The sequence below is a fragment of the Callospermophilus lateralis genome, chromosome 2, assembly GCF_048772815.1.
Source record: "Callospermophilus lateralis isolate mCalLat2 chromosome 2, mCalLat2.hap1, whole genome shotgun sequence".
NCBI classification, from domain to species: Eukaryota; Metazoa; Chordata; class Mammalia; order Rodentia; family Sciuridae; genus Callospermophilus; species Callospermophilus lateralis.
Window position 1 is genome coordinate 32,847,898 of NC_135306.1, and position 27,495 is coordinate 32,875,392.

The following is a 27,495-nucleotide window of genomic DNA, read 5'->3' on the forward strand; positions in this document are numbered from 1 at the left end:
TCAATCTGCTCTGACCTTTTCCACCTAACAGAGATGTGTAGCCTTCTCCACTTTTTCTTTCTGACTTCCTTTCTAGAGTGTTCTGGCATTTCTGCTTACGAATCCTTCTTCTTCTCAGATACCTGCAGCACAGATGAGGTCCAGATGCTCCTCAACGGTGCATGGCAGGCATCAGTCGTGAACTAACACACACACCAGGCAGATGAGGTGTCCTGTCTTATCCATTTGTTCAGCTGGTTTCGGTTGAGCCAGGCCATGGGGCAGCTCCTGTACTGCTCACAGCCCAGGGGCATATGGGTAGGTTAACAAGCTGTGATGATAACCGTAATGTCATGTCGATGCTTCCAGATTTTGGTCCCCTATGGAAAATTCCACTTGGACTTTGCAGAGTAAGTGCAGGCCCCCCAGGGCCTCTGGGTACTGCTCCTAGCAAAAGATGTTATAAAAACTACTTAGCTCAGCACAGCTTCCAACCCTGCTCCCAGGCTGGCCGTCTGCTCAGCACTTTGGGGCAGCATCCACGCAGGACGCTGTGTGCTCACCTGGCTGCCGGCTTCCTCCCAGGGCACACTCAGCACCTCTACAGGATGGGCTGGCTCTGGGCTCCAGGCCAGGAAGAGCAGACTATCTTTCCTGACCTTGGAGAAGCTGCTCAGAGCTTAGCTCTCAAGGTGGTCCGTGAGCGTCATGGATCTGGAGACGTCATGCTATGTGCTGCCCTCATGGATCCTCAGGGCTGCAGATGACCTGAAGAACTTTCTAGTTTCTCCAAAAGCCCAAGAAAGCTTGGAGCTGGGAGGTAGGGAGAGAGGAGCCGAGGATGCTGGTGTGCAGGGGGCCAGGACAGTTCACTGAAGAATCCAGAAGGACTACATGAAGGAGGGGCCATTTGTGATGGGGGCTCAAAGGGTGAGCAGGATGTGGTCAGAGGAGAGCAGAGTGCAGGGACTTGGGCTTATTAATGCACGTGTTATGGGTGGTAAAAATGAACTAGAAGATATATGGTAAAATGCTAGGTGTAAAAATCAGAATATAAAATAGTTTATACTTTGATAACTTCTACCTCAAAAACTTATCTCCTGCATTAATTAAGGCCTCAGCAGGAAACAGATGGCATGCCAGAGAGTTAGAGTGAAGAAAGTTTACTTGAAAGGAAGTATTTTGGGCAGGGCCAAGGGAAGTAGCCAAGGCTAAAGCAGCCCCAGGGACTAGCAACGCGGTGGGAGTCAGGACCACCCACGTGCCCTGAGAGCAGGGAGAGAGGCTCAGTGTTGGGGGAGCTTGGAGGTGGGAGGCTGGATGGGCTTTACCCCAGCAAGCCAGGGAGGAGCCAAGGCACAAGTACCCTGAACTCTTTCTCTGCCAGCCCTTGAACTCCTGCTGGGGCCTCCCACTGGCCCTTGGACCCCCCTTGACTCCCATTGGCCCTCTCTAATGGTACCTCCCTTTGATCTTTGGACCCCTGTTGGACTCTCCTCAGCCTCCGACTGCTGCTGGTGCCTCCCATTGGTCCTTGAACCTAGCTGCACTCCTATTGGCCTTCAGACTCCTGCTAGGGCCTCCCATTGGTCCTTGGACCCTAGTGGGACTCCCGTTGACCCTCAGGTACCTGCTGGGACCCTAGTTGGCGCAACCTAACTAGAAGTCAGAGGACAAGCCAGCTCAAGTGGCGATATCCATAAGTCAGGTTCCAAAAATGGGCCAGGACTGAAGGGTGTGGCTGAGGGCAAATGGAGAATAGCCAGCAAGAGCCCCTACGCCTATGAGTTCGCACACTGGGCTCTGGGTAGTTGTTTGCTCTCCTCCTTTCCTCAAATTGTTATTTCCGTTTAGAAATTACTTCCATAAGCTTAAGGGCTTTGAGTCAAAAGCAACGGAACTGACCTGAGTCACCTGGAGAGTCCTGTGTTGCTCCAGGCTGACCATGGGTTCCCCGCAGTGGGGGTGTCATCCCAGGGCTGGGGGCCAGGTACTGGGTTAGGCCAGTCTGACACAGACATGGGGACGGGAGCCTGTCCTAGGGCCGCTTCCCTGGGAAAGAGACTCAGGCGCACACACAGGGGATTCACTGAAGAGAGCACCCAGGAGGCAGCGGGAAAGCAGGACTGTGCAGAGGAGAAAGTGGCACACCGCGAAGTCGCCAGAGAGACCTCAGCCATGCCATGGGGAGCTCTGGAGCTTGGGGGAGGTTTCAGAGGTGTCTCCTATCTAGACAAGAAGGCTGGGCCTGTCATTGGCTGTCGGCTGCTGTGGGGCAAGGACGTGAGTGACCTTCCACAAGGCTGCTCCCTTCATTCAAGGGCATATCCTGGCAGTTAGGGGGAATGAATATCTTCATCCCACAGAAGGTTCTGGCAGTGTGCCATGGTATCCATTACCGGTCCCAGGGGAAGGAAGGAGTTTAGCTGAAGGGGCAGTCAGACTGGGACACCCTAAAAGGGTGTCACTTGACCCTTGGGTCCCAAATCTGGTTATGCAACAGAGACTGCAGGGCACCTCACGAAGCCCAGATTGCCGCCTCCCTTCCCCAGCCCATGTACCAATGTCAGAATCTCTCAGTTGGAGCCCAAGAATCTGTATTTCTACAGAGCTCCAGGGAGAGGCACATGCACAGCAGGTTTGGGGGCCACGGCTCTTCAACTCCTAGCCCCGGGGAAGCTGCTGTCAGGGAGGTCTCTGGGTCTGTATGTCAAGCAGGCTGGGTCCCGGAACACAGAGGGCTTCTGTAGCTCTGGTCTCGTGGTCCTGGAGGACCGCTCTCTCTCTCTCTGTTCTTGTGCCACTGTTAAAGAAATGGCAGTCGTAGTCTGAGAAGGAAAATGGGTTTGAGTCCAAGTTTTGCCCTTCACAGTTGTGAAATTTGTGGCAGGTCCCCACCCCTCCTGGGACTTCAGTTTCCCCCATTGCCCAGTGGAGGCAGGTGGTGGGTGAGTAGCAGTTTGGCTCTGATGGTCCGAGCTCAGCACCTCTCAGACACGTGGGCCTGAGTGTCAGAACCGGTTCTGCCTGCTGAGCACAGGGCTCCCTTTGCAGTGATCTTGAGGCTGGAGGTGAAGACCAAGTACATCTTGGGCACTGCCTGTCTGATCTGGATGTTCTTGCCCCCTGGATGTGCCTAGCTCCGCTTTCCTCTTTCCTAATGTCCTAATTGTTCTTTGCCACATTTGTGTCCAGCAAGGATGCACAGAGAGTCCCCAAAGAGTCCCAACTTTCCAGGGCCTCCCAGTTGAGCAGGGGACACTCAAGTGGAGGAGCACTTACCTGCTCACGGGTCCTTACTGCGGGATTCACACCCTTACCCAAGGGGTCGGGCCAGTGCTACCACCAAGCCCCTCTCTCTTCTTCCTCCACCCTCCTCTCCCAGATGTGGGAGTTGGGAGGTGGAATCCTGGCCCTCTGGCTTACTGATTGTAACCTGGGGTAAGTTATAGCTTCTTGAGTCTTTTAGATCCCTCCTCTACAAGATGGAGGCAGTAGTGAGATCTGCTTTATAAAATTGGCAAAAGGGCAAAATTTACTTAGAGAGAATCCCATGGTGTTCCCTCCAGCCTGCTTCCTCCTGAGCACTTGGAGGAAGAGATGGAGAGATGGAAGAGAGGTGGGGAAGGAGAAGTGGGCTTGGGGCCATTGGCACCTGTGACTTTTGTGCAGGAGTCTGTCCCTTCACTTCTTCCCTGAACCCCACAGAAAATCCAGAGCCCAGAGGAAGAAGCCCGTGGAGGCCGGGAGAGGTCTTTGCTTGGGGTTTAGGACTCAGGGTTGACCACCAGCTGAGGCTGAGGAACCCCTTCCGGAACATAGAACTGGAAAGAGTTCCTCACATGAATGTGTCGCTGTTCCCCAGGGTCTCAGAGTCCTTTGTGCTCCACCTTGAAGCCAGAGGACACACTTGTCCCAACTGCTGACCCAGTAAGGAGCCGCCTGCTGGAAGTGGTCCTGCTTCCGCAGGGGTGGACTGTGCACCGCCGGGGCTGCCTCACACTCACGACCTCACAGCTTTGGGAATTTGAGACTTTCCTCAGGGATGCGGCAGTCTCCCCTGCCCCTCTGTCTGATGCCTGAATTCCTCTACAGCTCCCCCACCTTGGCTTGCACCCTGCTGAGGAGGGGTTCACCCCATCCTCCATTGAGTCTCTGCTTAGACGGTTCTGCCTGTTGGCTACACCCATCCATCCTGGCCCTTGGCCCTGAGGCCCTGTGCCCTGGTCTCCATGACAGCTCTCCAAGGATGTGCAGGCAGGTGTCTCACAGGCCTGAACCTCCCCACCTGGCCCCCTGCCATCCCTTCAGCCATTCCTGAGGTTGGAGGAGCAGGGATGGGGCTCCAAGAGTTGATCTGCTAAGGACTTCTGCTCTCCTTAGATGTCTTGGTGGGTCACCTGCCCTCTTCTGTGAGGAGCCTCACTCCGCGGACCCTTTACACAGGTTACATGCCACATCCCAGCCGAGCATCTCCCTATTTCAGTAATATCCTATCTTTTTGTAAATGTAGGTTTGGTCCCACAAATCTGCTACAATTGAAGCAACAGGTCTTTGTCACCAGGAAGGAGGGAGGTTCTTAGGGCTAATTTCCTTCCCTGGATGGCTGATCTAGAAGCATGGCCTGGGACGGGGAGCACGGGAAGACTGCTGGGTGGCCAATGGGGAGGTTTGTGCATCGTCCAAGAAGGGGCTGCGCTCCTGCAGAAAGGGGTATCCAGATGGAAGGCATGGGAATCCCAGGTCATTCTCTGCTTTGCCAGGGAGCGGGGCCTTGAGCCCAGGACTGCCCTTCAGTGGAGGGGTCTGCTCGCTGGGGAAGGAGGGAAGACTTCCTGTAGGAGGTGGTTTTGAGGCTATGTGAGATCCCCAGATGAAAGTTCATTGTGTGTGTCTCCTGTTTTGTAACAAATCATCATGAACTTGTCGTTTTTGTCTTAGGTGTATTAATGGGAGACGTTCCATTACACCCACATGTGTTTTTTGTCTTACAGTCTTAGTCAAAAGTTCAAAATCTCTGGGTTAAAATCAAGGTCTGGTTCCTTCTGGAGACTGCAGGGGAGAATGTTGCTCTTCCAGCTCTGCAGGCCGCCCACAGTTCTGGGCTGCAGGCCCCTTCCTCCACCTGCAGAGCTGCAGCAGCACATCCCCAGATGATCAACAGATGTGATGCCTATTTCTGTCTCACCTCAGTGTCTGACTCCCCGACTTCCCTGCCCCTTGTGAAGACCCTCAGGTTGCACTGGGCCTTCTGGATAATCCAAGGTGGTTTCCCACCTCAGGATCCTTAACGTAAACCCATCTGCAAAACCCTTTCTAGGGAAAGTGACCCAGTCTAGGGACTGGGATGTGAGTGAGTTAGGGGGGCACTCTGTCTACCCCACTGGTGACTCTGGAATTTCTAACACTGTGCAAGTCTGGCCAGTGGGAGAGGAAGCCGAAAACCAAAGCAGCTCCGGCTGCCTCCAGTCACCATCTGAGCCCCTGCAATTGGATCCAGGGTGTCTCCCACTACAGTAGGGGTTCTGGGAAATGGACCCCAAGGAGCAAGTGGGGGCCAGGGAAGAGGAGATCATGGCCCCTGGGCTTTCTGCCCTCCTGACAAAGAGCTGCCATATGGAGAGTGGGGGACTGGCATGTTGGGGGACATGGGGGCCTGTTACTTCCAGTAGGGTCCCTGCTCCCATATGCCATGTGGGATAGCTGGATACCCACAGCAGGAAGGAAGCTGTCATAGGGCTCAGTGTGAACGGCTAGGCAGGACTCAGGCCACAGGTCCATCTCCCTGGGCCACAGTGAGGGAGGCAGAATCCCAGGGAACTCCAGTTGCTCCCAGCCCCTGTGTGTCCCCACAAGGGTGCCTACAGAGGACGACAGCACTCTGCAGCTCCCCACTTCCCTGGGGCCTTGATGGACGTCCAGCCAGTGCAGTCGCTATGCCCCAGGCTGCCTTCAGGTTGCAGCCAGCAGCCAGCCCTGGGACGCTGCCGCCTCGTGTCCCTGCAAGCTGGGCTCAAGTCCTCATGAGCCCTCCAGGCTCAGGACACCAGCCTCCCACATCTAAGGGTGGACAGGTACAGTGCACCTGGGCTTGTGCTCCTTCCTGCTCAACCGTCTCCAGTAGTTTGGAGACTTCCCAGATGCCAGGCACCATCTGGGGTCCTGCAAGCCAAACAAAGTCCTTGAGTCCTGGAGCTCACATGCTGGTGCTGGAGGGATGAGACCACTGTCCCAGTGCCACAGCCAGCTGTATGTCAGGGTCTGGACTCCTGAGCCCAGCTCGGGAGGCCCCCAGAGGACAGCGGCTCATCCCTGGCTTCCATCTCCAGGTCACTGCAGCTCAGCATCCTCTGTTTGTGTCTCTGCTCTTGATAACCAGGGAGGCAAGAAAAGCCATGTTTCTTCAGGACAGACGTGCAGTGCCATCCAGCAGAGGGAAACTGGGCCTCCCTTTGGTCTACGCTGATGGAAGCCAGGGCTTCTCCATGGGAATGGAGTTTGGCTCAGGGAACAACCAGCATCCGGGAGGCCTCAGGTGTGCTGGTTTCCTGTGGCTGCAAACTGGGGAGCTTCAAACAACAGAAATCTGCTCTTTCCCAGCTCTGGAGGACAGAGGTCCTAAATCAAGAAGCAAGCAGAGCCCTGCCCTCTCTGAAGGCTCCAGGAGAGAGCCCCTGAATCTCCCTTTGCCTTTTCCCATAAGGACACGACGTTGGATTTTTCCAGGATGAGCTCATCTGGAGATCTGCAAATTCATTACATCTGCAAGGACCCTTTTTCCAAATCAGGTCACGCTGACAGGTTCTGAGGGTTAGGACTTGGACAGTCTTTTGGGGTCACCATTCAACGGCTGGCTCTGCACTGTGCACACACAGGGGTCACACACGTGCAGATGGCAGCAAACCAAGCTGCCTGTCTACCCACGGGAATTGCCCGTGGGTAGGAGAGCTAACACATGTTCACTTTGTACTTGCCCTTTAAAAAAATTTTTTTTCACTTACATTCAGCTCTGATCATAGGTTATTAAGAGCTAACTTACCTGTAGAAATCCGAAAATTAGGTGGCTCTATTTTTTTTTTTTAAAGGAGAACCCTCCTCAACAAGTGCTCATCAGGTTTGGAAAAGTGGAAATACCACCACAAGGAGAAGTTTCTACAAGAATTTAAGCTGGTGACCCAAATCTTTGAAACCCCCCAGGGCTGTGCAGGGGTGCTTCAATACTTTTAAATTTAAAAAAGCACAGAATATGGACAGATGAGATTTCTAAATGCTCTCCTAGAACCACAGGCATTGGTGAAGAAAAAGGAAGCCCCTCCACAGTATCCCAACCAGCTCCTGCTTGCACATTTCTGATGACGGGGAACTCACTCCCTAACAAGGTCCCTTCTCCATTCTCACAAAGATTTTGTTTGTTTGTTTCCTCTCTTTGGGCCAAAATATGCTTTCCGGAGCCATCTACCTGTTGGTTCCCCCACTGCCACGAGGATGCCCAGAGCCACGCCCCTCCTCTCCCCCATGACAGCTCTTCCATGTTTGAAGTCAGCCATCACTTCCTGCCTTGGTCTTCTCTTCTCCAGGCTAATTTTTTAATTAGTTTAAATTAATGGTGGTTCCTGGGGAGCTCCAGGCCCAGTAAAAGTGACCTGAATTATTCAAAGATTTGAGTGTTTCAAATGCCTGTTTATCCTAATTAGCATCTTAACGACATCGGTGCCCTCTGCCTCTAACGAGCGACATTTTAACACGTTCCATATTTTAATGGATTTTACTTGAATGAACTATTTAATCAAGTGAAGACACATTTCATGAATGAATAGAAGTAAATCTATAATTACACGCTTTAGTCAGGTAAGAGGAGTGACATTTGCACAATCCAAGGCTATATATAGCCAGTGCATTTGAATGACAAAGTAGGTTACCTAGGCTTCCATAGGAGAGCTGGGAATCGCGCTGCTCTCAAGTTCATCTTGTAACCTAATTAGAATTTTCAAAGAGTTGTAAAGTGCATTTGGCACAGTCCTGGTTCTCTCCATCTTCACTGGAATCTTGGCCTTTCTGGATGATTCCTCAGCTGGCACAGTGGCCTGGTTAGGGAAGGTGTCTGGGGAACTGCTGGCCACAGAAGCCTGAGTGTCTCAGGGTCTGATGCTCCCCGCAGCCTCAGGTCACTGACTCTGAGCTTCACTTGCTCATTGGAATCTTTCCTGCCCTAGACATGTGGCCTGGATGTGGTCACTTGTAGCTATAATAATATTTGGCTACTCTCTCCTCCCTTTCCTACCTTCTCTCTCCTGTTCTTCTCCATTCTTCCTTCGGACATAGCTGGGACTCACTCTGGATCCTAAGGGCCAGGAGTTGAAGGACCTTGGATTCAAGATGAGGTGCCCCATTGGGTGGGGCAGGAGAGGGCAGAGGAGTCCCAGCTGCAAAGGAAAGATGGTGCCCTGGATCTGGAGAAGGTGGGGCCAGGTGACTTGGATGTTGAGGCAGGCTGCCCCACCCCACCCCCTGTCATAGTTCTGTTGCACATGGGAATCACCTGGAGAGATCTAGGACCACTAGCACCTGGGTCCTGTCCCGAGACTCTGATGGGTTCAGTCAGAGGTTGAGGAGGCTCCAGGGCATCCCCAGGTGATTCCCAGAGGCAGCCCAGCAGTCTTCAGGCAACCGGGTGGGGGATGGGGGGCCCTGGCCAGCATCTTCCCACAGCCTCAGGGAAGAGCTTGTGCCCAAGCCACTTTGCATTGAGCCACTCTTCCATTCCTCATCCATGGAAACTGGGCGACAAGAGAGATTTGTTTCAAGCTGCTAAGTTTTGGAATAATTTATTACGCAGCAGTGGAAGACGGATACAGCTTATGAGTTACCCTGAATGCAATTCTTGCTACTCTACCAACCTCTCTTCATCCAGCTTCCAGAATCTCTCTCAGAAGACTTTTGTAGCCTTCCTGTCACTGCCTCCCTGCTCTCTCCATGCCCCTGTCCTCCATCAGTCCTAGAAGCCTGAGTTACCATTTCAAAACAGGCTCTGATCATGTACCCCCTTCACTTGACAACTCATAGTGGCTCTCCATTGTACTTAAGATCAACACCAGAATCTACAATATGAATTGTGAGGTCTAACTGGTCTGCCCCTGTTCACCTCTCATTTCTCATTTCATTCCATTATCTCCTCACAACCCCTCTTTTAGGATCTGCTTTAACCCAAGTGTGAAATTGCTTAGCTTCCCTACCAGCTTCTGACACAGGACCTTTGCACATGCGGTTTGTCAGGCTGGAATCCTTTGCCCTGTTCTACCTCTTGGCCTGGGTCTGAATCTAGTACAGCCTCTGCCAGAAGCATGGCCCTGAGCTCAAGAGCCTTTATCTTGGTGGATACTGATACATTCACCAGGGAAGCCATTTGATTAATGTCTCTCACCCTTACTAAAGATCCAGGACAATGAGTAAATAGTATTGCTCAACATTAGAGGCCTTAATACCACCTCACACAGTGCCAGCATCATGGAGCAGTGCATTCAATGGCGAGCTGCAGGCTTCAGAGCTGGGGACTTTACAGGTGAAACAGCACTGTGGCCTGCTCTGGCATGCTGACCCGCCTCCCTGACAGATGGGACACGCACTAGGCTTAACGTGGACCACAAAGACTCATTTATGCTGAGTGAGGACGTTCTTCCAATGGTCCTTTCACCCCTCCACCCATTTCCTGAGGCCGTTGCTCTCCACCTCCCTCTCTACCTTCCCCTTCCTCCTCCAAACCCTCGCTCCTGGCTATGCCGCTGGAGCATGGGGAAAGCCTAGCTGTGTGTCCCCATGGCCAGTGTGTAGATGCATCCAGTCAGCTGGAAGAATGAGGCCATTGGGATGACTTCATTGGAGTGACAGCTCCCTGTCAACCTCCTCACCTACTGCCTGACTGAGCCGAGGGAGGTGTGGTGCAGATGCAGAGATGACCTGGTGTGCTCGCTTTGCTCAGCCAGGGCAGGGCTGTGCCCACAGCTCCTGGCTTTCCCTGATTCTTCTTGGCTCTTGTTTTCTTACAAAATGTTGGCCTTTCCCTAGAGTTTGAAGTCTGAGCTCAAATGTTAACATTCTTGCCTTTGGATCTTCAATGGAAAACTGCTATAAGACATTGGCTCCATTAAACAAAGAGAGTCCTGCAGTTCCAAAAGAACTAGGTTTTTGCAAGTTGACTCAGTCTTCCATTATCTCACTGAGGGATTCTTATATCCAAATGGGGGGGGGGGGTGTGGATTTCCCTAGTGATGAAGATCAGTTACATTATTTCTTTCCCATGCGTTGGTTATTTTAAAATGCCATTTATTGCCGATGTCCTCCATTTGTTTTCCCTAAAATGTCCATTAAAATAAATATTCAAGCTGAGGCAGACCCTCAGTGCTAAAATGATGGGCGGTGAGTGGCTGATTGTGCTGACCATCTGTTCTGACCTGTTCCGGCTCACTGGGCCTCAGAACCCTCCACATCTGGCAGGGTCCAGAAGAGCCAGCCTGGGAGCGTGGGAAGAGCGCTGGACGGGGAGTCACCCCTCAGTTTCCTCAACTGTGAAATTAGGGGCGGGATGAGACGGCCTCTAGAGTGCTTTTTGTGTATTTGTTTTGAGTCCTGATGGCCTGTAAAATATGCCACTCTACCACATCCACAACACAGCCGCTGCGCACCCACCAACGCACTCACATGGGCACCCCAGGCCACCGACAGCCGGATGCCTGACGACCGCCTGGAAATGATTATTCTGACTTCCAAATCAGCGTGTAGAGCTTTAGGATTTCCAAAGCCATTCTACAGGGTCTCCGCTGGGTCTTGGACCAACCTGTGAGTTACTTGCTACAGTGTCTCCATTTTTCAGCTGAAAAAACTGAGACTCAAGAGAAGCTCAATACTTTCCTTCCCTGTGGGCGCCAGGCAGGTGGAGCGCCTGGGCTTGACTGCGCCTGCGCGGTGCCGCCTGCTGGGCATGCGCATGCGTGCTGCAGGTTCAGTTGCTCCGCCACACCCTCAGGGTAGAAAACGGGTCTTGGGACCCCCACCTGCATCCGAAAAGGATCCAAGCAACAGAAATCAACTCTAATGACAAAGTTAACTTAAAAATAATAAGAACAATAAACTAGTTCCCAGTCTTCCATCAAAGTAGAGGTAGAAACCGCAGATGGACAAGGTTCACTCTCACGGTGGCAGTTTCTTTTTACAAAACATTTATCAAAAAGTACTTCAAGCATTCAGAAAAGCACAGAATAAAATAAGCACCCAGGGACTACTAGCTGGAATTAATAAATGTTCACATTTGGCTCCGTTTGCTTCGTAGATCTTGAAAGAAAGAGAATATGGCAGCTCCCACTGACATCCCCTTTGTACCCCCTCCTTGGCGGTGGCTTCCTGGTGACCAGTGACATTTAGGGCCAGGCTATTCAAAACACTTTGATATATGTATGAGAAGGATCTGCTGACTGTTGAAATAAGAAGAACTTTTTTTATTGTGGTAAAATATGCATAATATATAATTTACCATTTTTGAGCATTTGTAAGTGTACAGTCCTCTCAAGTTCATTGACATTGTTATGCAACGATCATCATTATCCAGCTCCAGAACTTTTTCATCATCCCAAACTGAAATTTTGTAGCTGTTTAACACCAGCTCTCCTCTCCCTCCTGTCCCCATCCCCCCAGGTCGTTTGTGACTATTCCTCATGCTTTCATATAATTGGAACCATACAATAGTTGCCTTTTTGTTTCTGCCTTTTTTCTAGGTTCATCCAAGTTGGAGTATGTAACAGGATTTAATTATTTTTTTAAGACTGAACAATGCTTCACTATATATGTATACCACCATTTGTTTATTTCCATCCATCCATAAACACTCCAGTTATTTCTACCTTTTGGCTACTGTGAATAATGCATGAAGAACATGTGTGTACAAATACCTGTTCAAGTCCCTGCTATCTGTTTTAGGGCATATACCCATAAATGGACCCTCTGTGTTTTCATCAGCTTTGTATCACGCTGTGACAAAAGACCTGACAAGAACAACTTAGAAGAGAAAAAGGTTATTTGGGCTCATGATTTCAGAGTTTCAACTCCATAGCTCTGGGCCAAGATGAGGCAGAACATCATAGGCTGAAGGATACGGAGGTGGAAGGCAGCTGAGAACATAGCAAGCAGAAAGTAGAGAGAGCCCTACTCATCAGGAATAAAATATCAACCCCAAAGACCTGCCCCTCAGGGGCCTGCTTCCTGCAGGCACCTTACCTACCTACCTACCTACAGTTACCACCCAATAGTCCATTCAAATTATTGATCTGTCAAGTGGATTCATCCACTGACGGGGTTGCAGCTCTCATGAGCTCATCATTCCACCTCTGCGCATGCCTGCATTATCACACACAACTTCAAGTCGGTGCCTCATATTCAAACCATAACACTGCAGCGATTCTGTGTTTCCTTTCCAAGGAGCTGCCACCCTGTTTTCTCGAAAGCAGCGCCTCTGGACATTCCCAGTAGCAGGTCACAAGGTCCCACCTACTCCACATCCTCACAAACACTTTTGGTTTCTGTTTTTGATAATAGAATCCTAATGTGGGTGGACAAGAGTGTTGGTAAGGTTCACCTTACAAGAAGAAACAGGGGCCCAGGGAAGCGGTGGTGGGGGAGGTCACACAGAGGGGCCAAGACCCTGAGAGAGTCAATGACAGGGCAGGACCTAGAAGCTGGGCCCCTGACCCCCACCTGTTTTTTCTCCTAAAACAGCCCAGTTTCCTTTGCTAAGTGTCTAAGGGTGCACAGCCGTGGCTGTGGGCCAAATACAGACTCAGGTTTATTCAGTTTAATTCTTAAAATATTATTTTAAATGTGGTATTTTATATTGCAAATGCCTAGATTTCTGATTTCTCCCTCCAAAAAGAGTGCAATCCTAGGCCCGGGTTCTAGAATGGCAGCTGTGATCTTCAGAGGACATGTGACCCCTAGTCCCACCACTCCCTAAGGTCCTCCCGTGCTGGCTCTGTGGCCCTGCAATTTGAGCCTTCTACTTTCCAAGCACATAGCTGTCCTCTATTCTGCCCTGTCTCTCTGAATGTCTTGACTATCTACCAGAAAAGTGAAGTCATTACAAATCAGGGGGCTCAGTGGTAAAGCACTTGCTTAGCATGCGTGAGGCCTTGGTTCATCCTGGTTTCATCCGGCATCTATCTATCTCTCTCTCTCTCTCTCTCTCTCTCTCTCACACACACACACACACCACACACACACACACACACACACACACACACAAACAAATGCTAATATATAATGCAAAATGTAAACATGTAAATAAAGACACAACTGTGTATCCTGACTTGGAGATGGGGTGAGGTGGAGGGGGAGGCCGGCCAGGCCCTCTCCTAGCCTTACCTCCCAGGAATCCCCATGGCAGCCTTAGCAGGCTGCGTCCCTGTCTGGCCTCCTCCTATCAGTGTGTCGGTTGCAGGGTGGATATTCCTTCATATCGTCAGTGGAGTGGAGAAAGTTGCTTTGCCCACTCAAGTCACTTCCCCAGAACAAGCCCCTGCCCTGGCCCTTGCAGAGGCTGCCAGCATATCCACCTCTGTTTTCTCTTTGCTGACAGGTGAGGAACGACCTGACCGGGGTTCTGTATGGTGAGGACATTGAGATTTCGGACACTGAGAGCTTCTCCAATGATCCCTGCACCAGCGTCAAAAAGCTTAAGGTAGGTGCAGCTGATCACGGCCTGAGTGACAGGCCAGTGGCCTTGCTCTTGGGGTTTCCCAAATCTTGAAGGAGCCTCAGGTTTGATCTGGGCCTCAAGTTCTTGCCAACTTAGCATCTCAGACCTGGGAGAAGCTCCCTGGAGCTGGTATCCCTGGGCTTCCCCCTTACTTGGTGTCCAGCACCAGCCAAGGATGCCCATTGCCAGGTTCATCACTCTGCAGAGCTTCGACAGTGATCTCCCCTATCAGCCTGGCCACAGGACGAGCAGGGTACAAGTTATTATCATCTCTGTTTTGAAATGGCTTAGAGCGAGGAACTCCAGCCTAAAGCCACCCCAAGGAAGTATTATTGTCAGGACTGCAAGCCCAGACTCCTGACCCCCATCTTGGGACAGTCACTCTAGGAACAAAAAGGGTCAACTAGAAGTTTCGATGGTTATAAGTAAATGTCTAACTTTCATCTGTCCATCTGTTCCACAAACTCTCTCAAACACCTTTCATGTGCCAGACCCTCTCCTGGGCTCAAGGACACCATCAAACCTGTTCTTGTGCTCAGGTTGCTCACAGCATGGTGAGGAAGACAGGCAGCTCTCAGGGGAAACTGGAACAAAGGGACCTGGGAACACAGGCAGGAAGTGACTCATCCCACCTGGGGAGAGAGTTCAGAGAAGTTCCAAAGAAGGGACAATATTCCAGCCAGGCCACAGAATGTGCAGGATCCTTACCTGCAGGAGTAGATAGGAATGGGGGACATAGATCAGGGGACAGGTTGGTGTGCTCATATGCTTGGGAGCAGAGGGGACTCCAGACTGCAGGGTCAAGGGAGAGGTTGAAGGAAGCAGGATAGAGTTTGCAGGCTGTCCCCAGGAGCTTTGACCACCAAGCTAAGAAGCTGGGTCTTTTCTCCTGAGCTCAGTGGAAAGCTGTGAGGTTCACAGAGAAACAGGCAAAACTGCCTGATCTTGGAGTTCACATGTAAAGTCGCTGGTTTGGAGATCTCAGACACCTGTTGCTGATGTGACCCTTCTGACTTGGGGGAGTCCCAGGTTCACCAGACAGGGCAGACAGCAGTTTCAAGCCATTGCTTCCAAATCCCTCAGTTCATAGACGGACCAATTGTTCACCTCCTCCAGGGTGGACATGGAGCCTGAGGGTCATATGTCAGCCCTGGGAGCCTCTGCAGGAGGGGAAACAGCAACCAGGGGAGGGCCCACAGCCAGCCAGTTGGGTAGAGTGGGATCTGTCCAAAGTCTCCCTCCTGCAGTGTCACAGGCTGGCTGTAGGGTGTGAGGGTCCAGTTGGCTGTGTGGGGCCTACGGGATGCAGGGCTGGGTGGCGGTGGTGGCAGGAGGGGCCTGCGCTGTGCTGACATTCTCCTGCTACATGCAGGGCATCTTCCAGGGCAGCACTTGAAATAGCTCCCTGGCTGCAGAGGCCCAGCGGAGTTCTGAGGGCTTTCAAGTTTAAAGGGCCTTTGTGAATAGAGCAGAGGTACTAGTTGAAAGTCTGCAAGAAATTGGGGGTGGATCTGGGTGCTCTGCTCATCCACCAACCTGCTGCAAAAGAAAGAGGAGACGATAATGAGAGGAAAACGGCAGCCCAAATGAACGGCCTTTCCGTTTCTCAGAGCACCGAGGAGGGCCAGCCCCTTGCAGCACCCTTGACCTTCACTGCCTCTCCTAGGCCTCCCCAAACCCCCTGACAGAGGGAATCTTTGTAATCCATTTCACAGATGGGGACTTGAGGGTCAGAGTGGTTAAGGAACTACCTACCCCAAGACACCCCGTGGGAAGCATTGGGCTAGAATTCAAACCAGGTCTGGGGATGCCACCGCCTGGCTGTCCCCACCCCCCTGGAGAATGATGGCTCTGAGAAAGGATTCCCACATTATATAAGTCCCAGGGCAGGGCAGGCACAGAATGCATGGAGGTCCCCTCTGTGGGGAGGGCTGTCCCCCAAGGCACAGGTATGGATCCTTGTATCTTCCCTGAGTCTGTTCATTTGTCCCCTCCTCCCAGAGGCCTCCTTTGACTCTTTATTTAAATTCTTAGCTGAGCATGATGGCGCACACCTATAATTCCAACAGCTTGGGAGGCCGAGACAGGAGGATTGTCAGGTTCAAAGCCAGCCTTAGCCATTTAGCAAGATCCTAAAGCAATGTAGCAAGACCCTGTCTCAAAATAAAAAGGGCTGGGGATGTGATTAAGTGCCCCTAAATTCAATCCCTTTTACCCCCTAAAATAATAATAATTACATTAAATTAAAATCCCTGTTCTTCAAGGATCCCATTTCCCCTTTCTGCTCATTTTCTCCATTTCATGAGTTGACATCTGTATTTGTTTCCTGGGCCTGTCCTAAGGAAGTGCCACAAACTAGGGGCCTTAAAGTAACACAGATTGATTCTCTCACAGTTCTAGAGACCAGGGACAGGCAGGGCCATGCCCTCTCTGGGGCTCCTCCACACCTTTCTCTTAGCTTCTGTGTCCCTGGGTCCTTAGGTCATAAAGGTGTGACTCCAGTAACTGCTTCTCATCGCCCCTCCCATCTCTTCACCTCCTCCTTTTAGTAGGACACCTGTCATGTTGGATTAAGAGCCCACCCCATTCCAGTATGGCCTCACCTAACTCATCACATCTGCAGTCACCTTGTTTTCAAATAAGGTCACATTCTGAGGTCCTGGGGTTAGTACTTCAACGGATCTTTTGGGGGCACACAATTCAACCTGCGACAACCTCTGACAGGCCGTCCATTCCGCCCCACTGCTTAGCTCCTGTCTCCTCCCATTAGAAGGGAAGCCCCAGGAAGCAGAAGTTTTTGTCTATATAGATCACTGTTTGATTTCTCATCCCCTGGAGCCAAACCCAATTTGCTCAACAATTTGTGTTGTGCACTTGAATGAAATGCTAAGTCAGAATGGACAGAATACTCAGGAACAGAGAAAAGGCAGTTGGTTCTGGAAAGCTCCAAAGAAAAGCAAGTCTCAGATCCATTGTGGGTAAGTTAGAGAAGGAGGTACAGAGGACAAGGAAGAAAGGAGGTATCAGATAGCAGAACAGGAGTCTGCATCGAAGGCCGCAGAGAGCGGAGCGAATGCCAGGAAAAATCAAAATCAATAATGTGGAGGACGAACTCGAGATGCCTTCCCCACGTTCAGAGGAAATGGCCAAAGAGATCAATCCAATGAGAGAAAAAATACAGTTATGGATACTGGAGAAGGGAGATCCTAAGGGGGAACCAGGACACGCAGAACAGAACCAAGATCAAAAACAAAATAGGCAGCCCAGGAGCAGCAAGCACACCCAGCCCCCAGAGTTTAATTTCTAATCCCCGGTAAGAAGAACCAGGGCTACTTAGAGAAATGACTGACCCTGTGGGGCAGGACGGCTGCAAGATGATGCTGGAGCATCTCGTGGCATCAGGAAGTGGGGCAGGGCTCAACTGCAATGCGCCCCAGTGGGCTACGTCAAAGGGAGCACAAGGGCCAACTAAGGTGCTGCCAAAGGCCAAGGCTGGGACACCTGACCAATGAAGGAGGGAAGAATTGGAATATAACTCAAAGTATAAACCAAATATCCACAAGCCCATGCTTGTATAATTGACAAATAACTGGAAGAGAATAGAAAAATGTCTACAATAGAATTCCAAGAGACTTAAAAGAGTCCTCATTCTCCAAGGAATCAAGCTATAACTACCCACTTCTTGCTACTTCCTTCCAAAGAGCACAGTATAAAAAGGAGAATCTACTGCAAAGGAACCTGACTCACACTATCTCAGACCTCAAGGTCAACATCGACAATGATAGGGCATGTCAGCAGCACCCTTGATGTGACAGGATGACAATAGCACACTCTACCCTTCCTCTCCCAAGGCCACGGCTGCAGTCTAGCATGAGAAAAGCACCAGCAGATTCTAGTGGAAAGCTAGTCTACAAAACACCTGGCCAGCTGTCCTCTATGCTGTCTAAGTTGTCAAAAAGTCGGGGCTGTCAGAGCCAAGAGGAGGCTAAGGAGGCACATCAACTAATATTCACAGTATCCCAGATGGATCCAGGACCAGCAAAAGACATGAGAGGAAGAAGAAAAAAAAAACAACTAAGGAAATTTGATTAAAAGATGGGCTTGAGCTAATAACGATGCATGAATGCTGGTTCATTCATTGTAACATGGGTACCATGTTACATGAGATGGCTAAGAGTAGAGAAAACTGGATGAGCCATTTTTCTATAAATCGAAGTGTATCCTCAAAGAAGAAATTTATTTTTTATAGGAAACAAACTTAAGGGGGCTGAAGACAGACCTGTTAGGTGGGATCATGAATATTTGACCATTTAAAAACTACACAGTCAACAATTTTATATAGAAAAGCGAAGGCCATGTGAACAAACTAGCTGACCTCTCTCTGCATTCTAGCAGAATTGGTGACAAAACGAGACATATCTATACACATTTTGGCAAATGTTTTGATATAGAAATTGTAAGGGGAAATCCTACAGATATCTAGCCCAGAAAAAAAAAAAAAAAGGCTTTCCAGAAAAGATGCAAAAACCAGCGATGTCCCAGATTGAAGGCTGTTCTCGAGGTTAAACCCAAGGCTCATGTCAGCCGGCTGAGAGCAATGGCACATTTCATAGCCAGGGTCACGAAAGGAATGGCCAAGCAGGGACCACGGAGCAAAAGAACTGTCTTATCTGTTAGAAAAGTGTATACAGATGCAAAAGGTACCTATAATTTTTAGAGATGAAGCCAAAATTGAGAGTGTAATAACAATAACTGAGATATAAAAATCCAAATTATATTACAGAACCTAACAAGTAGGTAAATAAAAAAAGATGGGTGCTCGACTCCTGGTCTAAACCAGGAGAGGGACCCCCAAAGAGACCATTTGTTCATGAGCTTCCTAATTAGAGAAGGAGCTGGGGCGCAGCTAACTAACACATGGCCCTGGGTTCCATCCCCAGCTCAGCAAAAATTTAAACTAAAACAAAAACATAATAAGAGAAACATAAGCTAAGGAGCATTTTGAATGATGTGACAGTAAATATACTGTCAAGTAAACAGAACCAGAAGCTTTTGAAATAATGAAGATAAAAGCAAAGAATATTCAATCTATGTATTGAAAAACAGCACACGTGAAAATCAGTAAACTTAAAACAGATAATTGCAGACTAAATATAGTGATTCTGATCAGAAATTCAAATAGGCCAAACACATTATTAAAAAGCAAGAGCTTTCAGATTACAAATTATTTAAAATAAGCCCAGTAATCTTGAATTTTATTTTACTTGATTTATTTAAAAAATTTTTTTAAATTATTGATAAATCTTTATTTTGTTTATTTACATGCAGTGTTGAGAATCAAAGCTAGTACCTCACTCATACCAGGCAAGTGCATTACCGCTGAGCCCCAGCCCCAGCCCCTCAGCATTTTGAAAAACTTTTTACAACAGACAAAATAGGTGATGCACAGAGGTTAAAGGTCAAAGGTTAGGTAAAAGTCTATTGAACAAATCACAGTGCGGTGAGACTCCTGTTCATAAGGGACCAAAAAGAAACCAAGGTACAGGCATTCAGCAGGATTAAGGAGAGTCCTTTTCTATAGATAAGGATACCCCCTGCTGTGAGAATAATAGGCTCAGAGACCATTACTTCTCGCTGAAATAAATAAAGAAAAGCCTGTTGGAAATACAAAGAGGATTTGGCAGGAACACAATAGTGTTGGGGGACATCACATCTCTGCCTCAGACTTGGACACCCAGGCAAAAATCAGTCAGAACACAGAAGACCTGAATACTGATATTAAAAAGACTGATTTACAGATAGGTATCAAAGTTCATATTAAAAAAGTCAGGAAATAAAACCATCTTTGTGCAGGAAGCCCCAAGCATTTGACCTCATTCTAAGCCGGTCCTAAACCAGGGGCTGTAGGATCTGTTGCCAGGCAGGGCTGGGAAGCACCCCCTGCAGAGGCCAAGAACTGGGCCTGTGGTATGAGCTCCAGGTTGGGGACTTCCCTCTGCCGGATTTGCTTGCTTCGTCTTCCTTTCCTGAAGTGGCCCCCATCCCCCACTAGTATTTTCATTTTTGATTGTTTTGGTAGGTCATTATTTCAGACCCAGGCATCCATAGGCCCTTATTTCTGGAACAGAGACGTGAGGGGCAATTTCCCCAGGTCAGTGCAGGTTTGTGGAGGCTAAATACTTTTGTGGAAAGAATAGGATTTTTTAAAAAATGCTATTAGAGTCGGGTGCAGTAGCGCATGCCTATAATCCCAGCAGCTTGGGAGGCTGAGGCAGGAGGATCACAAGTTTAAAGCCAGCCTCAGCCATGGTGAGGCATTAAGCAACTCAGAGAGATCCTATCTCTAAATAAAATACAAAATAGGGCTGGGGTTATGGCTCCGTGGTCAAGTGCCCCTGAATTCAACCCCTGGTGGCCCTCTCCCTATCCCAAAATGCTATTAGAAAATAAAACACTGATTCAAAACCCACACTGACCAAATGAATGCCTTACAGAATCTTGAGGTAGACACCATTGAGTCAGAGAGCTTTGTTAGATACAAGAACCCTTCCCCACCCACTCCCAGCCCCAGCACCCTCGCCCATCTTTAGTAGTAGTACCCCTGATTGACAGTAGTCACATTCTTTTCATTTTTGTGGTTTTGTTTTTGTTTTTGCTTTGTTCCTATAGCATAAGAAGTACTATTCTATACCCTTAGTCCTTTTTTAAAATTTTATTTTGAGACAAGATCTTGCTAAGTTGCCCAGGCTAAACTTGCAATCCTCCTGCCTCAGCCTCCTAAATTGCGGAATTCTAGGCATGCACCACTACACTTGGCTCCTTTTAACCATTTTTAACAAAACACTCACTCAATTCAGTGACATTAAGTACAACCCCTTTATTTTCCACTTCCAGACTTTCCTCATTATCCCAAACCGAAATTCAGCACAGGGGCTTTTGCATCAAGTGGACCCTGGGTTCAAGTCCTATCCCTGCCTCAGTGTCCTCTGTTCAAAGACCCTAGAACATTCATGGAGCAGGGCTGTGTGAGGGTCCCTATGTGCAGAGTGTGGCTCTCACAGGCTGGTGGATGTTCTATTGGAAACCTGGGAAACAGTGGAACAGAAAAAGAACACTCAACAATAAAATTATGGAACTCAAGGTTAGAAAGCTACGGGATTCCCTATCTTTTAATGAATATATTAAACTAACAACAAAAGCCTTTAAAAACCTGTGCTTTGGGACATGAAGCAAAGCTGGGAGATTGTGAGCAATTTGTGTATGCTCTCTGAGCCCACAGAACTCCCATTTTGAAGATGCATTTACCAGAGGAGGGAGGAGCCCAAAGCTTTTCTCTCTTTCCCTTCTTATCTGTGTATTCTCCTGCCCTCACAGATGCTTCAACAACAACGAATGACACTTTTAGCCTTTGCTTTTTTCCTGAAGATTTATTAATTCATTTAATCCTCATGATAACTCTACAATAGCCGTCAGCAAATGATGGTTCATGGGCCAAATGGGGCCCACCATTTGGTTTTACAAATAAAGTTTTATTGGAACACATTCATTGACCACATTGATTTTGGCTGCTTTTGTACTACAGCAGCAGAACTGAGTATCTGCAACAAAGATTCTATGGCCTGTGAAACTTGAAGTATTTTCTACCCGGCCCTTTATAGAAATGTTTGCCACCATCTGTCCTAAAGGAAGGTACTGCTATCTCCACTTTATACATAGAGAAACCGAAGCTCAGGCAAGTTTAACAACTTTCCCAAGGCCACACAGTGGATAAGTGCATGGGCTGAGATGGCAGGCCTGCTCTGGAGCTGCAGACTGACTCTGAACCCCCACAGCAGGCTCCTGCTTCATGCCCACCCCATCCTCAGTTAGCCTCTGGACATCTCAGGAGTTTGTCCATAGATCAAAAATTTAAAATAACCCCTTCTTCCTAGGCCTTCTTGGCAATAAAACAGGAATGAGGTAGCTTTGCAGCTTACACACTGACCCTCGGTGGACAGGTGTGCCTAGGAAGGGCAGGCAGAAAGACCCAGGCTGGATAGAAAGCCCTTAAATTCCTTTTGCTACCTGAGCCGTGTTTGAGCTCCAGAATGTCATCATGGGACCAGGAAAATGGAGCCAACCTTTCCACTCTGAAAAGAAGGGATAAGGAAAACTGCCTCTACCACTCAGAGGTGCATCATTTTTCTTTTTGAGTGAGTCACCAAAAAGCCCAATTCGCTGCCAGTATCACTGGGATTCTTATGGCTCGAATGGCACAATAAGGACACGGCTTTGACCAGAAAATCAGCCCAGTTGGTCAGCAGTGATAGAGAGGATCCTGGAACCCAAGTGGAGAGGAAAGGGCAGCAGAATCTGTCCAGGGTCAGGTCCTGCTGGAGAGGGAGGTGCATCCAGCTCCTGGGCAGCTGGAGTAATGGAGTAACTGCAAACCGCACAGGTCTGTCTCACTGTCCTGGAGACCAGAGGCCCAACACCAGCCTCAGCAGGCTGAGATCAAGGCATCATCAGGGATGGGTGCTTTCTGGAGGCTCTGGGAAGGCAGTTCATTTCCTTGCATTTTCCAGCTTCCAGAGGCAACTTGGAATCCTGCAAGTGGCCCCTTCCTCTGACTTGAAAGCCACCAGTTGTCAGCTGAGCCCTTCTTATACCGTGTCCCTGGGTCCAACTCTTCCACTTTTTTTTTTTGAGGGGGAGTACTGGGGATTGTACTCAGGGGCACTGGACCATCAAGTCACATCCCCAGCTCTATTTTGTATTTTATTTAGAGACAGGGTCTCACTGAGTTGCTTAGAGCCTCGCTTTTGCTGAGGCTGGCTTTGAACTCACCATCCTTCTGCCTCAGCCTCCCAAGCTGCTGGGATTACAGGCATGCACCACCATGCCTGGATCAACTCTTCCACTTTTAAAGACCCTTGTGATTACATTGTGCCAACATAACCTCCCTATATTAAAAATCAGTGACTGTAATGCCACCTGTAACATGAGTTCCCCTGTGGTACAATACGGCATCCTCACAGGCTCTGGGGATTTGTGGAGGACACCATGCTGCCTGTTGCAAGAAGACCATAAAGACAGGCCGAGGGGAACTCACCTCACCTTTGCCTCAAGGGAGGGTCCTTGTAGGAATCATATGCTCCCTCCTCCCACTGACCAGAAAAGTCCTGGTGGGAATTGTCACCCTCTTCTCCAAGCAGATGGGAGAGTCCCTATGGGAATCGCCACCCACACACATCTAGCAGCCCAGAGCCCATGCTGACCTCGGTAACTAACTCACACAAGCACCCCAAGGAGACACAAAGCTACAAAATAAACATGGAACATTGTCCCCACAGGCCAGTTTTGCTTAGAATGGTGGAGGAAAAAAGGTATTATTTTTATCTTAAGACAGATACATTCTTAGACTGCTAAACATAGATAAATTTTCAAGAAACAATAATAAACTTGAAGGAAATTCCGTTCTGTGCCTGCAGGCTGGAGTGGGCCCCTCCCCTCCACGCCCTTTCTGTATAGCAAATACTGAGCCTTTAGACGTTTGGGGTGGTGGGAACGTCCAAGAAAGATTAATTTGGGTTCAAGAAAAGAGAGTGTTCATTCTGGGTGTTGAATCAGTCTTTCAGGAGGACATTGGAAGGAATATCTAGGTGAACCCCCTTGAGCTTCCCAGGTCTACAGGCAGACCATGGGGCAGTCCTGGCCAGTGCCTCCCAGTCACCTTCTAGTTCACATGGTGGCCAGCCTCTAAGCCACCGCCCAGAGCTTGCAGTGCCTCCTGCATGGTTCTGTATGGTCTCAACAGCTCAGCAGGTCTGTGAGACGAAGCCTCATGGGAGGGTCCTTGAGAAACCAGGGTGTGATGGACAGTGGGCTGAGACAGAGGTGTGGGTGGTAGGAGTCTCCAGATAAGCCAGGGGTCAGCAGCCTTCCCTCTAGGATGCCACACCCCGTGGTGCAAGGACTGGTCCCCACCTTCCTAGCTTCTGCCCTCCTGCTCTTCTCAGTGCACACCAGATATTTTAGTGACTTAGGGCTGCATGTGCTGTTCACATTCTTTCACTTCAAGATCTGCTCCACCTTTTCTTCATGAGTCCTTGCTGCAGACTGGATGCTAAGCTGCAGACTGGATGCCGAGCTCCAGCAGCTTAGGATAGTGGGCTTCACTTTCTCTGCCTGGGAGGCAATTGGGAGGGGGCAGTGGCCAAGCCCTGAGGTTCTTGGGGCCACATCAATCTGGGGCCCAGGTCACTTCCTATCTGTATCACCTGGAAGCTTAGGTTGAAGTCCCTAGAAACAGAGGCTGGGACTCCTATAAAAGTGCTTCATTGAGGGAGGGGAGCAGGAGGATGTGGGAGGGGAGCTAAGTCAACAGGTCAGGGCTGTCCTGGCTGGAGACCAGTTTTACCTGGCTCTATAGGGATCTCTGGGGCATAGGCACCCCAGGGGGCTGGTCTTGCCTTTCAGCAAGGACACTAGGTCTTCTATCTGTGGAACAGTCCTTAGCAGCTGCCCACAGGGTGTGGACATTGGCATGGTCTCCCAGGGCCAGGAAGGCCCCCCTTAGTCTAGAGCACCTCTCAAAGAAGGGCTGGAGCTACCAACAGCCCCCCCCCACTACAGCTGGGGTGGCATACCACCCTGGAGGAGGGGTCCACTGCATCTGTGAAAAGGCCTAATTCTTTAGGCCTCAGTTTCTTCAAAGTAGGCTTAATAATAGTGCCCCTCCCAAGGTGGGGCTGACAGACTGCTTAACACACCAGCCAGAAAGACTCTGGAATTCTCCCCACACACACGTGCTTACTTGGGTCTTCCTTTCTGTGTATGTGAGAGAGAGAAAGAGAGAGAATATTTTAGGTCCCTGTAAGCATCCTAGAAATGAAGGGAGCTCCAGACAATGAATGAGAAGGAGCCATTAAAGAGGAAAGGTCACCAACCGGAGGTCTGGGCCACCTTGGGCTCCTCTCCAGAGAGAACTCAGTGGACCTTTCTGCCTCACAAGTCCTACCCTTCTTTCGTGGGAGGTCTGGGGCTGGGCATCCCTCCCTGTCTCCAGGCCCCACCCCCACCGCTGTTTCCTTCCAGTCTTGCCCCCTTTTGGGTGTGAACAGAGGTCTCTGTCCCTGGTCTACCAAGACCAAACATCTGGGAAGGAGTTGTCATCTGTCTCACCCAGTCATCTGCCTTCATTGCCTCTGTAGAACCAAGTCCATGAAGGCCTAGAAGTTTCCATACCCTGTCCCAGACAAGTCCCCTGTCTGTCCCAGCAGAGCCCTGCTCTGTGAACCATCCTCAGGACTTCCTGCCTCCCCTCCCCACCCACAGAACTCCTAAAACTGCCCTGGGCTTTGTTGGGAGAGTGAACTTGCTTGCCCTGCCAGGTAGGTAGGCTTTTTGGCCAGAGTCAGGGACCATGGCTGACCCCAAGTTTCTCTTTCCATTCTCTGGACTTTCAGGGAAAGATACAAGCTAGTCAACAGTGAAAAGTGTGACGTGGAACTTCTGCGCACACATATGTTTGTAAAAACTATGGCTATTCCCTAAATTCTTTTCCCCACCCCAAATCTTCTCGTAAGTTCCAGAGTGCTTCCCCACTCTCAGACACCTCCTCTTGCCCCAGGATGCACACATCCATGTCTGGGTATCCTGAACTCTTCATGCTGCTCTAAAAAGGTCCCCCCAGGACCTGATTGCTCTTATCCCCCTTTGCCCACTACCCCTCTTGGATCCCAGGCTCACACTGCACTAGGAGCCTCCTCCCTCACAGGCCCCTCCTCCCTCACAGGGCCCTCCTCCCTCACAGGGCCCTCCTCCCTCACAGGGCCCTCCTAGCTCTCAGGCCCCTCCTCCCTCACAGGCCCCTCCTCTCTCACAGAGCCCTCCTCCCTCTCAGGCCCCTCCTTCCACTCAGGCCTCTCCTTCCTCTCAGGTCCCTCCTTCCACTGGGGGGCCTCTTCCCTTTCAGACCCCTCTTCCCACACAGACCCCTCTTCCCTCACAGGCCCCTCCTCCCTCACAGGCCCTTCCTCCCTCTCAGGCCCCTCCTCCCACTCAGGCCCCTCCTCCCTTACAGGGCCCTCTTCCTCTCTGGCCCCTTCTTCCACTCAGGCCTGTCCTTCACAAGTCTCTCCTCCCACTGAGGCCCCTCCTCCCTCCCAGGCCCCTCCTCCCTCTCAGGCCCCTCCTTCCACTCAGGCCTCTCCTTCCTCTCAGGTCCCTCCTTTCACTGGGGGCCCCCTCTTCCCTTTCAGACCCCTCTTCCCTCATAGACCCCTCTTTCCTCACAGGCCCCTCCTCCCTCAGAGACCCCTCCTCCCTCTCAGGCCCCTCCTCCTTCTCAGACCCTTCCTTCCACTCAGACCTCTCCTCCCTCACAGGCCCCTCCTCCTTCACAGGCCCCTCCTCCCTCTCAGGCCCCTCCTTCCACTTAGGCCTCTTCTTCCACTCAGGCCCTCTTCTCTTTCAGACCCCTCTTTCCTCACAGGCCCCTCCTCCCTTCCAGGCCCCTCCTCCCTCACAGACCCCTCCTCCCTCTCAGGATCTTCCTTCCACTCAGACCTCTCCTCCCTCACAGGCCCCTCCTCCCTCTCAGACCCTTCCTTCCACTCAGACCTCTCCTCCCTCACAGGCCCCTCCTCCCTCTCAGGTCCCTCCTTCCACTCAGGCCCCTCCTCCCTCAAAGGCCCCTCCTCCTTCACAGGGCCCTCTTCCCTCTCAGGCCTCTCCTCCCACTCAGGCCCCTCCTCCTTCACAGGGCCCTTTTCCCTTTCAGGTTCCTCCTCCCTCCCAGGGTCCTCCTCCCTCTCAGGCCTCTCCTTCCACTCAAGCCTCTCCTCCTTCACAGGCCCCTTCTCCCTTTCAGGCCCCTCCTTCCACTCAGACCTCTCCTCCCTCTCAGGCCCCTCCTCCCACTCAGACCTCTTCTCCCTCTCAGGCTCCTTCTCCCTCTCAGGCCCCCTCCTCCCTCACAGGCCCCTCCTCCTACCCAGGCCCCTCCTTCCACCCAGGCCCCTCCTCCCTCACACGCCCCTCCTCGAACTCAGGCCCCTCCTCCCTCTCAGGCCCCCTCCTCCCTCACAGGCCCCTCCTCCCTCTCAGGCCCCTCTTCCCTCTCAGGCCCCTCCTCCCTCTCAGGCCCCTCCTCTCTCAGGTTTGGCAGCTTCTGGGTCCCACCACTTGCCCTCCAGAAACAGAGAGGGCTTGAACAGCTTCCTGCCTCAGGCACCATCTGGCCTCAGAACCTCTAAGGGCCCGGGTCAACAAAGTAAGAGCCTGGACTTGGGATGCAGTTCAGCTTTAGAGAAAGCCTTTGGCTTCTCTGGGAAGGCGCTTGCTAGATGGGTGATCCCTTGGGCCCCATGCATACCTAACAGCCTGGCGCGTAGAACCAGGTGGTCTTTGCAACATGGTTGTCATGGCAGCAGAGATTCTAAATGGTCCTCGAGTGACAGAGCTGGTTATTTGTCAGCAGGTGGTCAGCAGTCAGCCATGAAGATATGGGTCCCTTGGTTCATTTGAGAAGTGGACATGGTGAGCCCAGTCAGTCCCAGGACCTGGGACCAGCAGGATACTAGTGCAGCAACAATAAAGCCTCCTGCCCGCTGAGTGACCCGTGGGGACAAGGATGGCATTCCATGCTGCACATGGCACTCCTCACTGCACCTTGCATTTGAGGCATATTTACTGACATGGGTGTCATGTCGTATGCTGCAAGCTGGGGACCAGAGATGAGTCCCCTTGGTCTCAGAGGGAAATGTGATGGAGAGAAGCATGGGTGCCCCTGGCCC

General features: G+C 50.6%; 1 protein-coding gene across 1 annotated transcript in view; it reads left to right on the forward strand.

Moving 5' to 3' along the window:
* Positions 1-27,495, forward strand: part of Gabbr2 (gamma-aminobutyric acid type B receptor subunit 2) — a 352,972-nt gene that overhangs the window by 169,789 nt on the left and 155,688 nt on the right. The window contains exon 4 of the mRNA XM_076843252.2: positions 13,598-13,699. Within this exon, the coding sequence (XP_076699367.1) occupies positions 13,598-13,699 (102 nt within the window). The remainder of the gene's footprint in view (positions 1-13,597; positions 13,700-27,495) is intronic.